Below are 12,407 nucleotides of genomic sequence, written 5' to 3'. Positions count from 1 at the left end.
GTCAACTTTTTTTTATCTTATCGCCAATAAAATATGCCAGAATCAATTAGACTTTATATTTAGAGGTTAATTCATGGCTGCGGCTCTGCTCGCCATTATATGATAAAGGACCGATCATGTCAGTAATGGCCTGAAGGAGGATTTGTGTGAATAACACTTAGTGCTAGATTTTTTGTATGATGTGTATGCTTAAAAGGATCTGATATTCAGTATGTCCCATTACTTAGATTCTTTTCTTGATGATTTTTCTAGTTCTGCCTTTGATGCTTATTGTCCAATAATTTCTCAAGTTATATCCCAAGATGTAGCCCTAAATCTATATTTACACATGACTTTATATTTTGGCGTTTATTATTTTAAACATTTCTTCTGCCGTTTTCGTGTATATAGATACAGTAGGCCCATCCTCAATCTGAATTAATTTTAGGATTGCTGAGGATCACGTTTTTGCTCTCGCACAGTTATTGTAGTTTTTTCTTAATTTTATAATTTACACATTAACTTTCTTGACTGCAATTGATAACGCTGTCTAAATCTAATATTATTTGATTGAAAGTTGTGACTTAAGACTCTCCATGAAACGCAGCCCTGGGGTAAAAATTGGCCAAATTTTAAAACAGGGCTTTAATTTGAACCAACTTGATGGACACACATTAGAAGATTTTTCATGGTTAATATCTAAGCTCTAGCTATTTTGTTTTTTTAAAAGAGGAATTTGAAGTTTTTACAAACATGTGTTAAATCAATGACCCCCTGGGGCGAGGCCAAATTTAACCCTATGGCTTTTATTTGAACAAATTTGGTTGACTTCTACTAGAAGAGGTGTCATGGCAAATATCTTAGCTCTAGCTCTTTCGATATTTTACAAAAAGATTTTTATAGTTTTTAATACATAAATATTAGGAAAATTAATGACCCCCTTGGGCGAGGCCAATTTTGACTCCAGGGCTATATTTTGAACAATTTTTGTAGAATTTTATTACATGATGTCACAAACAAAATTTCTAAGCTCTAGGCCTTTAACTTTCAGAGGAGAAAATTTTAAAGATTTCATTTCAAAAATCTATTTTCAGCCTTTCTGGTCCAGATGTGTAATTGAACAGAACCATTTTTGTAGAGCTTCATGCTAGGAACATTCCAGGAAAATTTCATCACATTTGGCTCAGTGGTGTCTGAGAAGAAGTTGTTTGCATAAAAAGTTGACGACGGACGCACAGACGCACTGACTGACGCCGGACAAATTGTGATCACAAAAGCCCACCTATAGCACTTTTTGCTCAGGTGATCTAAAAAGGGAAATAGGTGGTTGTGTGGTAAATAGGTTTGTATTAATGTAATTATTGTGATAGTTGAACTGAAGGTATACTAGTATCTAAATTGCCGGTTTAGGTTAACTTTATACGAACAGACGGACGGACGGAATGACACAGAAGGTTCAATAACTATATGCCAATAGGCAATAACAACAAAATACAATATTCAAAAAACCGGAACGCTTAGATTTAAATTGCTTATAACCTTCATTAAATTGTCCATGACAAATGAGAAATACTCAAAAATACGATTTTTATTTAACTTCCTTAGGACATAAACACCGCTGAAACTATAACAAAAATGGAATCACGGGTCACAGTGTAACACGATAAGGCGTTTAAATATGGTAGACACGTGTTTTCGATGGCCGTGTCTGTTAAGTATATTTGTACTTGTAATGTGGCCTATGTTTGAAAATAGTTTTTTCTTGATTTTTTCCTCATTCGAAATGTACGTGTACATGATGTCAGGCGCATGTTTACGGACGGCAGTGACCATTGTATGGAATCTACCACGGCCCATATTTCCGACCAAAGTATAATTTGATATTTAAATATATCTAAGTATTTGGTTAAATTAAGAATCCATTTTGTTCATGTCTTTTTTACGTTTCGACGCAAGTGACCGGCTACTAATCCAACATGATCTCAGAAAAAGCGATGTGAGACAAATGCCAATTAGACTAAATGTCCAAGGTCAATTGATACAGAGAAATATTTGCGTCGTCCGAAGAACAAACCTGTGACCCCACTTAGTTCAGCCAATAAACAAGGACCTATGTTCACCCTGGACATGTGTGCATACGGAATCTTTAATGTGACATATTCCTGTATTTTTGGTCTATCAAGGTCAATAACCTCACGTTTAAGCACACACGGTCCCTTATCTTTATCTAAATATCTACACTTCCTTCTGACAGATACCAATTTTTGCGACTTTATGCGGCTACGATATACGGTCAAAATAGTCTCACGATGATTAATTCAGGTTTGTCATTCTCTTCTTTTGTTGGTATTCATCATATACCTGTAGTTTATGCAAGCTATGTTTTTTCCATAACTGAGTGACATTATGTCCATCTATGTCTTAATGTTGGGTGTACTGATACGATTCAAAATAATTTTACATTGTGCAATATTGCGTTTATTTTATACCCTTCACGAAAAGTGACTCACTTGGCGTATTGATGGCAGCTTCCATTTCCAGTATCGTCCATCGAAACCGAGTCTTCAAATTTTACCGGTGTTTTTTGGCGTTTTTTTTCAGGATTTGTGTTTGTAAATCACAGACACTTACACAAATCACTCATCAGGCTTCAGAATTGATCTAACATTCAATTGATTAACTTAAAATGTTCCCATGGGAAACAGATGCCCACAATTATCAATTGCTACTTGATACAGTCATCAACTGTGATAGTATATACCCTCTGAATAAATATTAGCATTTATAACTTGAAAACTATTTTGAAAAATAACAGTGCGTTTTTATTGAATCATATAGGAGAAAAATCAACTGATGATATATAACAATTGAGTCCCTTTATACCTTTTCATATCAGTATAGTTTATACAGAGGTTGAAAAGAGGTGGGAGAATAACATATTCTAGAGCTAAATCTTAAAAAGGTAACAAAGAGGAAAAATAATTGAATGAACATATAACTTATGAAATTGCTATAAAACAGTTATAATAAAAAAAATTTGTTAATTACGTTAGTTACGGGGGTATTACACCGACAAGGCAACATATTATCGAAATGTTTCTGCAAAAAATTGTCTCTGCCTAACGACATCTACATTTTGTCACAGAAACGACCCTAGATACTATCCCAGCCAGTGTATTGTTCTCATAACTTACTCGTTTAATATAGATCTTTTATAACTATTACATTATTTCTCATGAACAGTCTCAATTAAACCACGTCTGATACTTTCAGTCATTTTTGTTCGATTTAATTGCTCTAAGGTAATATCTCCTCCTTTCCAGGAGCTTCACCTTGTACGTAAGAATGAATATTGTAAGTGTCTGACGTTATCATGTAAATATTTTGCATCCTTCTACTGTCAATGATATCAGCTTGATAAAGCCTTGCCGGATGAACCTTTTCTTTTCCTGTCATTACGTTACATTGTAAGCATATGATGACGTCATATTGTTAACAAAACAGAAACTACATATAGACGCTGTTTTATCGATTCAATTTAAATTATCTTAATTTCTTTTAGAAAAAAGGGGGTCAACAGAATACTTGATAAATCGAATACATGGTTGATGTCGAGAAAGCAGAAGGTTTATAGGGTTGGCTGTGAAACCTTCCCAAGATATCCTTTCTCGTTCACAGGATAAACCTTCTCCTTCACGATATCAACCATGTATTCCCTATTTCTATTTCAGTGAGGTCCGTCTTTGCTCTACTTTGTCTGGTTAAAATTTCTCATTGTTTAGATTGTACACTATCAAAGGAATATAATGGTAAGTATCTAGAACGGTCAGTTTTTAACTAGTTACTAAATTGAATGTGATCAGTTAATACAAAAATACTATACAAGAAGCGCCGCAATGAGACGAAAACTAGGTTTTCAACCATCAAGTATTTATGTGAAAGGAATTAATAATGAAATATGGCAGTGAAGAAAAATTAATGCTGTTTTTGTACCAACATAGAAAATTGGTTTCACTAGTTCAAAATAAAAATATACCAGATACCTGAGTATCCATGCCAGGCTGAATTTTCATGGAAGCTAGATACATGCCAAGTTAAGTATTTAAGTGTACTGAACCTTTGCCTTGCTCCTATTTTTTATATTTAAGTAGCAATCCCAAGCTGCGTCTTAATATAAGCTGCCCACACAGCAAGTTTGGTGTAAATAGGTCAAAGCAAACTAGATTTGTGGGTACTGAATTTCTTTCTGTAAAGGAACAGTGACCTGGACCTTGGTCACAGACACCGTGGTAGCAATCCCAAGATATAAGCTCCCCACATACTAGTACTAAATTTGGTGTCAATATGTCTAAGCAAACTAAAGTTATTATGCGGAGACCTAATTTCTATTTTAAGCAACAGTTAACGCCAGCCCGCCCAAGTAGTGTTTTGATATAAGCTACCTGCATACCTGCAAGTTTTGTGTCAATAGACCAAAGCAAACTAAAGTTATCGAGCAGAAACTTAATTATCATTTTTAGCAACATCGACTTTGATCTTGAATAAACAGATCTGGGTAGCTATCCAAAGCTGGTTCTTGAAATAAGCTAACCATACATTAAGTTTGGTATCAATAGGCCTTAGCAAACTATTGTTATTGAGCAGATACTGAATTTCTATTTTAGCAACAGTGACCATGACCTTGATCAGAGACACCTGGGTAGCTTTCCCGAGCTGCCTTTTGATAAAAACTACCCATAGACTAAGTTTGGTGTCATAAGGCCTAAGCAAATTTATGTTTTTGAGCAGAAACTAACTTTCTATTTTTAGAAGCAGTGACCTTGACCATAATTACAGACACGTAGGTAGCAATCCCAAACAGGGTCTTGATATAAGCTACCCATACACCAAGTTTGGTGCCAATAGGCCTAAGTTAACTAAAGTTATTGTTCTCAAACTGAATTTCTATTTTTTGTAACAGTGACCTTGACCTTTATCACAGACAACTGAGTAGCTATCCCAAGCTGCCTTTTAAAAAAGCTACCCATACACCAAGTTTGGTGTCATAAAGCCTAAGCAAACTAATGTTATTGAGCGAAAACTGAATTTCTATATTTAGAAACAGTGCTCTTGACCTTAATAACAGACAGGTAGCAATCCCAAGCAGCGTCTTGATATAAGCTACCCATGCACCATGTTTGGTAAACTTAAGTTCTTCAGCAGTTACTGAATTTCCGTTGTTTTTTTTTTGTAACAGTGACTTTGACCTTTATCACAGACAACTAGCTGCGTCTCAATATCGTCTACCCATATACTAAGTTTGATGTCAATAGGCCTAAGCAAACTCAAATTATTGAGCGGAAACTCAATTTCTATTTTTAATAACAGTGACCTTGACCTTAATCACCGACACCTGGGTATGCAATCCCAAGCTGCATCTTGATAAAATACCCATACACCATGTTTGGTGTCAATAAGCCTAAGCAAACTCAAGTTATTGTGTGGAAACTTAATTTCTATTTAAGTGATAGTGACCTTGAACTTGATCACAGACACCTGGATAGCACACCCAAGCTGCGTCTTGATATCAGCTATCTATACACCGAGTTTTGTGTCAATAGTCCTAAGCAAATTAAAGTTATTGAGCGGAAACTGAATTTCTCCTTTTAATAACAGTGACTTTGACCTTTATCACAGACACCTTGGTAGCAATTCCAAGCTGTGTCTTGAAATAAGCTATCTATACACCAACCTTTGTGTCAATAGGTCTAACCAAACTAAACTTATTGAGCGGAAACTGAATTTCTATTTTAGTTACAGTGACCTTGACCTTGATCGTCGACACCTGAGTAGCAATCCCAAGCTGTATCTTGATATTAGCTACTTATAAACCAAGTTTGGTGAGCAAACTCAAGTTATTGAGCGGAAAGTTGACGCTCGCCCGCCCGCATACTTTGGCATTACAATTACCCGGTTTCCGTTGAAAAACCTGGTTAAATAGAAAATATCAATTATTAAACAAGAGCCGGTTGCACGGGGCGATGCTCCCCACACAGGAAAATATTCCTCTTGTTGTGTCAGAGTTATGTCAAAGACCAAGTTCAAAGTGTAAAAATAACCCAAATATTGCGCGCGACACACTGTATTTAACCTTTACCTTCAAGGTAGCGACCCAAATGATGCGCGTGACACATTGTCATAATATGGTGATCATTCCCGTGAAATAGTTGTAAAATCCAACTTCAAATAACAAAGTTATAGGCCGGACATGATTTTGTTGCAAGGAAATGCTGTGACCTTGACCTTCAAGGTTGCTACCAAAATGTTGTGCACGACAATCGTCTCAATATGGTGATAATTTCTGTGAAATAGTTGTAAAATCCGACTTCAAATAATGAAGTTATGGGCCGGACACGAAATCGGAAACGTACGTAGGTACGTTCGAATGGACTGACGGACTGATGGAAGGACGGACAATCCGGCGTCTATATTCTCCCACGAAATTTTTCGCGGAGCTTAAGAAGAGTGAATCTGATATTCCTGAATCTAGTATTCCTAAAATTGAATAAAAAGTACAGTAACTTTCATGAACAGACTCATACAAAACTATTATTTTGCTACTTTAATTGCTTCCCTTTAATCCCCTTTCCAAGATTTTTATAGAATACTTCATGTTTTGGGAAAAAATATTAAAAAAACAACAGACATGTTTAAAAAACTTAGCTATCGACTCGGCCAATATGACATTTACCGGTGAATAGTATGCTTGCCAAAAGCTAACTTAAAAAACTTTTATTTTTATCTTTTTCAATAAATTCATTTTTAAACCTATACTTATTCAATATCCTTAATCGATTATATGACACTGATTTGTTATTTATTTTCAGAACTTTTACATCTTATACATGACGACAACTGTATGAATGTGGATTTGGGTAAAGTTATTTGATTAATAGACTATATGTTTGGGAAATACATGTTTTAATTCTAAATATATAATATGATGTTTGTGTTTCTTTAGCATTGACTTAAAAATCATTTTGAATTAATCGTCGGTCACTTGCAAAGGAACTCTGGTCAGAAAGCCAGTTTTGTGCATCGACGTCTGCAGTATGACCAAATAAAGATTATCAAATAATGAAATAACACATACATTTTCAGTGTTTCAGTACCTAGAGGATCTAAACAATCAGGTCGGCGTTAACTGCAGGATAAGTGTGATTCGTGCTCTTTCAGGTAACTATATCATTAAACCATAACTCCTTTTCGTTAATCCTTCAAAAACTGCAAATCATTATAAGAATGCTGTTCATTCACACATTTTTCAAATTTTACCTTACTCTGTTAAATAAAAACCTCGAAACAAAGTGATCCCTCGGAAACATTAATCACAACAAAATTACAAGAGAATTGCAGACTCGGTTGGATTGAGTCTGTACATGACGGATAATGAATACGTGCAACATCCCTCACGCCCCCTAGTACCGGCTTGGGCGACACTCCATTCTCAAACTTAATAGTACTGGCATCAATAATCCTAAAGGACCAGAAAAATATAACAACACTGAAGTGAAGTACGAGGTAACTTTTTACAGCTGCCACATAGCACTTCACACCTGCTGTTGTGAAGTATAAAAATAAAAAATGAAAGCATTTATCACAACCAAATTGCAAGAGAATGCAAACTCAGTTCGATTGAGTCTGTTCATGAGGGATAGTGAATACGTGCAACATTTTCCAGCCCCCTAGCACCGGCTTGAGCGGTTCTCAACTGTACAAAAAGTCAGTAATTTGTGTTCTTCCAATTCAATAAATACTTTTTGGTTTCCTTTTAAAGTTTCAAAACATGTTCTCATTTGCCATAAAACTAAGTATCTTTTGGCGGCTATTGCGTTTTGGTAATATATGTATAACTTAGTTATTTTGTGTTAAGTGTGGAAGTCTAAATACGACGTTTTATATGCCAAAAAAAACCCCTGGCGTCCGTCCTTCTGTCAGTCCGTGAGCAATTTGAGCATAACTTAGGATGATTGATTATAGTGGGAAGATGACCCCTATTGATTTTGGGGACACAAGGTCAAGGTCACTAACCTTAAAACTAAAAACAGTTTTCGAAGTATAACTTCAGTTCCATTCGGCCCACAATATTTAAACTTCATAGGATGAGTGTCCATATTGGGTGGAAGACCCCTTTTGATTTTGGGTCACAAGATCAAAGGTCAAGGTCACTATTACGTTAATACTGAAAATAATTTCAGAAGCATCACTTAAGTTCCATTTGGGTAACAATATTCAAACTTCATAGGATTCTTGTCTATATTGGGCAGAAGACCACATTGAATTTGTGGTCACAAGGTCAGAGGTCAAGGTCATTTCTAACTTAAAACTTAATACAGTTTTTGGAGCTTTACTTAGGTTCCATATGGCCCACAATATTCAAACTTCATACGATGATTGCCTATATTTGGTAGAAGACCCTTATTGATTTAGGGGTCATAAGGTTAAAGGTCAGCGTCACAATGACCTTTATCCTGAAAAGTCTGGTTTCTGCCATTTGGCCCACAGTGTTCAAACTTCATAGGATGATTGTCTATATTAGGGAGAGACCTTATTGATTAAGGGGTCATAAAGTTAAAGGTCAGCGTCATAATGACCTTTATCCTGAAAGTCTGGTTTTTGCCATTTGGCCCACAGTGTTCAAACTTCATAGGATGATTGTCAATAATGGGTAGAAGACCCCTATTAATTTTTGGGTCATAAGGTCAAGGTCATTTTCACATTAAAACTGAAAACGGTTTGCGCTAAATAACTTAAGTAGTAATCAACCTACAGCTGTTAAATTTAAAGGATGAACAGCCATGTCAAATACATGACCCCTATAGATTTTAGGGTCTTAAGATCAAAGGTCATGGTAACAATGACCTTAACATTGATATTTCATAAGATGATCACTTATATTGAGTACATTAGTTATAAGCCCTAAAAATTTGCTAACATTATCTTATATCCCTGGCGACATTCTGTCCATCCGTCGTAGTATAATTATTTAATTCCCATGTCTTACAAATGCTTTAACCTTTCTAAAAAACATTTTTGGCCTAGCGGTGCTCTTGTTATTTCATGCTTTTTGGTGGATTACTGATTTATTCGTGAAAGTTTTATTTGATAATTTCACAGTGAAAATTATCAAAATATAATTTAACACTTTTTAATGACTACGTTTTAAATATTTCCCCATGAGGTGCCTCAATTTTATTTTTGCAGAAATTTCTGACACTGTCAGGGCTCTTTAGAGAAAAGCAAAGCTGAAATTGACGAATAACTTAAATTTCAAAAGGAATGAAAAGAAAAAAACTTACTTCAATTCATTCAAATTACCAATCACCAAATATCGACTCTATTATTTGTCACATTTTACAATCTGAAACTGCTCTTGAAATCATTTGGGCATAATTTAGTATCCTACGAGAAATAAATGCCTAATGCAAAATGGAAACTTCAAAAGCAATGACAGTCATCTGTTGAAACGATAGCCTTTCAACAATTTCGTGCTTTCTAAACTCGTAGCGGCTCGGCTTTTTTTAATGTTTACACATCTGTCAACAATTTTAATTGTCTGTAACAATCTTCAAATAGGTTTTCTTTCTTGTAAATATATGTATGACTAATATATTCAAATAATATTTATCTGAATCAAACACAATTATTTATTCACAACTTTTAAAAGTGGCGGCCGCTTATATTACACAAAGCCTATTCTAATGTAAACTAAATTTTTTATGTCACAAAAACATGTCTTCCTAAAATGTGTATGGTCACTCATGTAAAGTTTCATTGAAATCCCACCAGAAGCTTGACCTGTAAAAGCTGGACAAGATTTTTCTCTTTTTAACTCTGGCGGCCATTTTATGCAGCAAAGCAAAACATGCTGGTGATGTGAACAACTAGGTATGGTACTGGTCACTCCTGTAAAGTTTGGTTGAAATCCCACCGGTAGTTTAACTTGTGAACCCCGGACAAGAATGTTTTTATTTTAAGCTCTGGAGGTCATTTTATGAAGCGTAGCAGAACGTGCCGGTGAGAAGCATAACTAGTGATGGAAGTGATCACTCCTGTAAAGTTTGGTTAAAATCCCACAAGTAGTTTGACCTGTGAAGGGCGGGCAAGCTTAATGCGGACGGACGGAAAACGGGCGGACAACCTGACAACCTGACAAACGGACAGACAGACTGCAAAGGCAAAAACAATATGTCTCTTAAAAATTGTGGGAGACATAATTCGCCGTAAGTAACGGAAATATGGTTGGATGGTGCGACTTTTTCTTCCACTAGAATTTTTAGTTTTTATTATTGAAACAAGCGATCATTCATATTTTTTAATAAGATAAATAATTTCACCGCCATTTAACGTTGATCGTCGAACTTATTTTTCAGCTCAAGACTTATAAACAAGAAACATGGCAATGCCATGAAACCAGGTTTTCAATATTCACCATTGTAGATAAACATATGTTGTAGTTGAACAACAAATACAAGCAACAAACAATATAACTATAAGCAATGTAAATCATGAATAATGTAGGAGGAATTGCATTCAGAAGAAATTGTTCACTATATATTCTAATTAAGGAAAAAAAGGGCTTGGTCAAAATCCGTTGAAAAATGTAGGAGAAGTTGCGCACAGAAGAAATTGTTCACTATATATTCTATATAAGGAAAAAAACAAAGGGCCATAATTAGATCAAAAATTAATTGATCACAAAAACCCTACACTATGTGCAAGGGCACTTGATGACAAAGCTTCTGTGAAAGTTTGGTCAAAATCTGTTGAGAAATGTAGGAGTTGCACACAGAAGAAATTTTTTACTTTTTATTCTATATAAGGAAAAAAACAAAGGGCCATAATTAGGTCAAATATTATCCAATCACAAAACCCCAACAATATGTGCAAGGGCACGTGATGACAAAGCTTCTGTGAAAGTTTGGTTAAAATCTGTTGAGAAATGTAGGAGAAGTTGCGCACAGTAGAAATTGTTTACGAACGCCCGCCCGCCCATCCGCCCGCCGACATACCTCAGTCTAATTTCTAGTTTTTTCCTTCAGAAAACCTGGTTAAAAATTCGACTTAATTGGACATAAATTGAAGCTACCAGTGGCAAAAACAGATTTTGATAGTAAAGTTAATATTAAAGAGATTTCTTTTAAACTTCTTCCTAGTATAAAATAAAGAAAATTTGTTTGTTTGATTGGTATGCTGTAATTTTATTTTATCTCGTGGACTTTAAAACAGTATTCTCACCCGTGGCTACGTCACTTGTTAGAATACAGTTTTTAAAGCTCACTCAATAAAATAAAATTTCATCTTACTCACAAACAAATATCATCTATGTTTACATTTTGCTTTCATTATGCCAAATTAGTATACCAACAGAGCAATTCTTTCCAGGAAATAAGCATATAACATGCACTAAATAAATTATTATAGCATTTAAATAACATGTTTATTTTTCTTAAAAGAATATTATATAAATAAAACATGGGCTTGTTGGAAATTCCCGAGGAATATTCCTAGAACATAAGTCCTTAGACGAGGGTAATATTTTCTACGAGGGGTGATATTTTAACTGTTGTGCACAACCCCGTGTGTTATTTATTTTATTACCCCGAACAAATGATGTGATGATCTGAAAATTTCAAGTTAATCTACCTGTAATAAAATTGAACTAACAAGACCAGTAACTCAACTGTTCTAACATTGCAAGTTGTAAATGTACTTGAAAGTTTTTTTTCTTATATTCTTTATTCTTTATTTAAGCAAATGATGATATGTACCAGTCATAAACATACATAAGCGTTGTTTCAATTAGAAATAAAAACACAAACCCTTTTATATTTCTAATCATTACCCCTCACTTTTTTCGTAATGTTAATTTTCCATAGGCCTCTGGGAGTAATTCTTACTGTTAATGCAAGTGTACCACGTGACTAAGAATTTGGTACATAGGTAACAGTATTTTTAACAATATAAAATCTGACCACGTGGTCTATTTTCTAAAAACAATGAAATAAAATGTTAGGTCCCCGAAAAGAAAAGAGGAAACACTTTGGGGAGCATTAAAAGAGAGGGGTAATAAATACTTTTAAATATCTGAGAAGTAATGTGCCTGAAATGATATTATTTTTGTTCAGAGCACTTTGGATCACATCCTCACATACCTCAGCAATGTAGTTGTAAGGGCCATTACAGACTGCAGGAATATCACCAGGGATCAGGAGATGGTATGAGTTTTCATAACTATAGTACACAATATCACTACAATTGTTCAACTTAGTTAATAACTAAATTTTTCAATTGTTTGTATTCTAATAGAAGTTGATTAGTAATATTCCAGAATAATACTTGTTTTGCATTTATTTATTTATTCCAATCAAATATTTCGGTGAATCTTA

General features: G+C 34.7%; 1 protein-coding gene across 1 annotated transcript in view; it reads left to right on the top strand.

The window, feature by feature from the left end:
• The first annotated feature begins 2,163 nt into the window (after positions 1-2,163).
• The window catches only part of LOC132722349 (uncharacterized), a 28,943-nt gene continuing 18,699 nt past the window's right edge, over positions 2,164-12,407 (top strand). The window contains exons 1-5 of the mRNA XM_060706846.1: positions 2,164-2,301; positions 3,711-3,788; positions 6,846-6,893; positions 7,120-7,194; positions 12,147-12,236. Of these exons, the coding sequence (XP_060562829.1) occupies positions 2,289-2,301; positions 3,711-3,788; positions 6,846-6,893; positions 7,120-7,194; positions 12,147-12,236 (304 nt within the window). The 5' untranslated portion in view covers positions 2,164-2,288. The remainder of the gene's footprint in view (positions 2,302-3,710; positions 3,789-6,845; positions 6,894-7,119; positions 7,195-12,146; positions 12,237-12,407) is intronic.

The sequence above is a fragment of the Ruditapes philippinarum genome, unplaced genomic scaffold, assembly GCF_026571515.1.
Source record: "Ruditapes philippinarum isolate M1 unplaced genomic scaffold, ASM2657151v2 ctg335_1_1_1_1, whole genome shotgun sequence".
Taxonomy (NCBI): Eukaryota; Metazoa; Mollusca; class Bivalvia; order Venerida; family Veneridae; genus Ruditapes; species Ruditapes philippinarum.
Note: the sequence above shows the minus strand (reverse complement) of the source record. Positions and strands in the feature narration are given on the sequence as shown.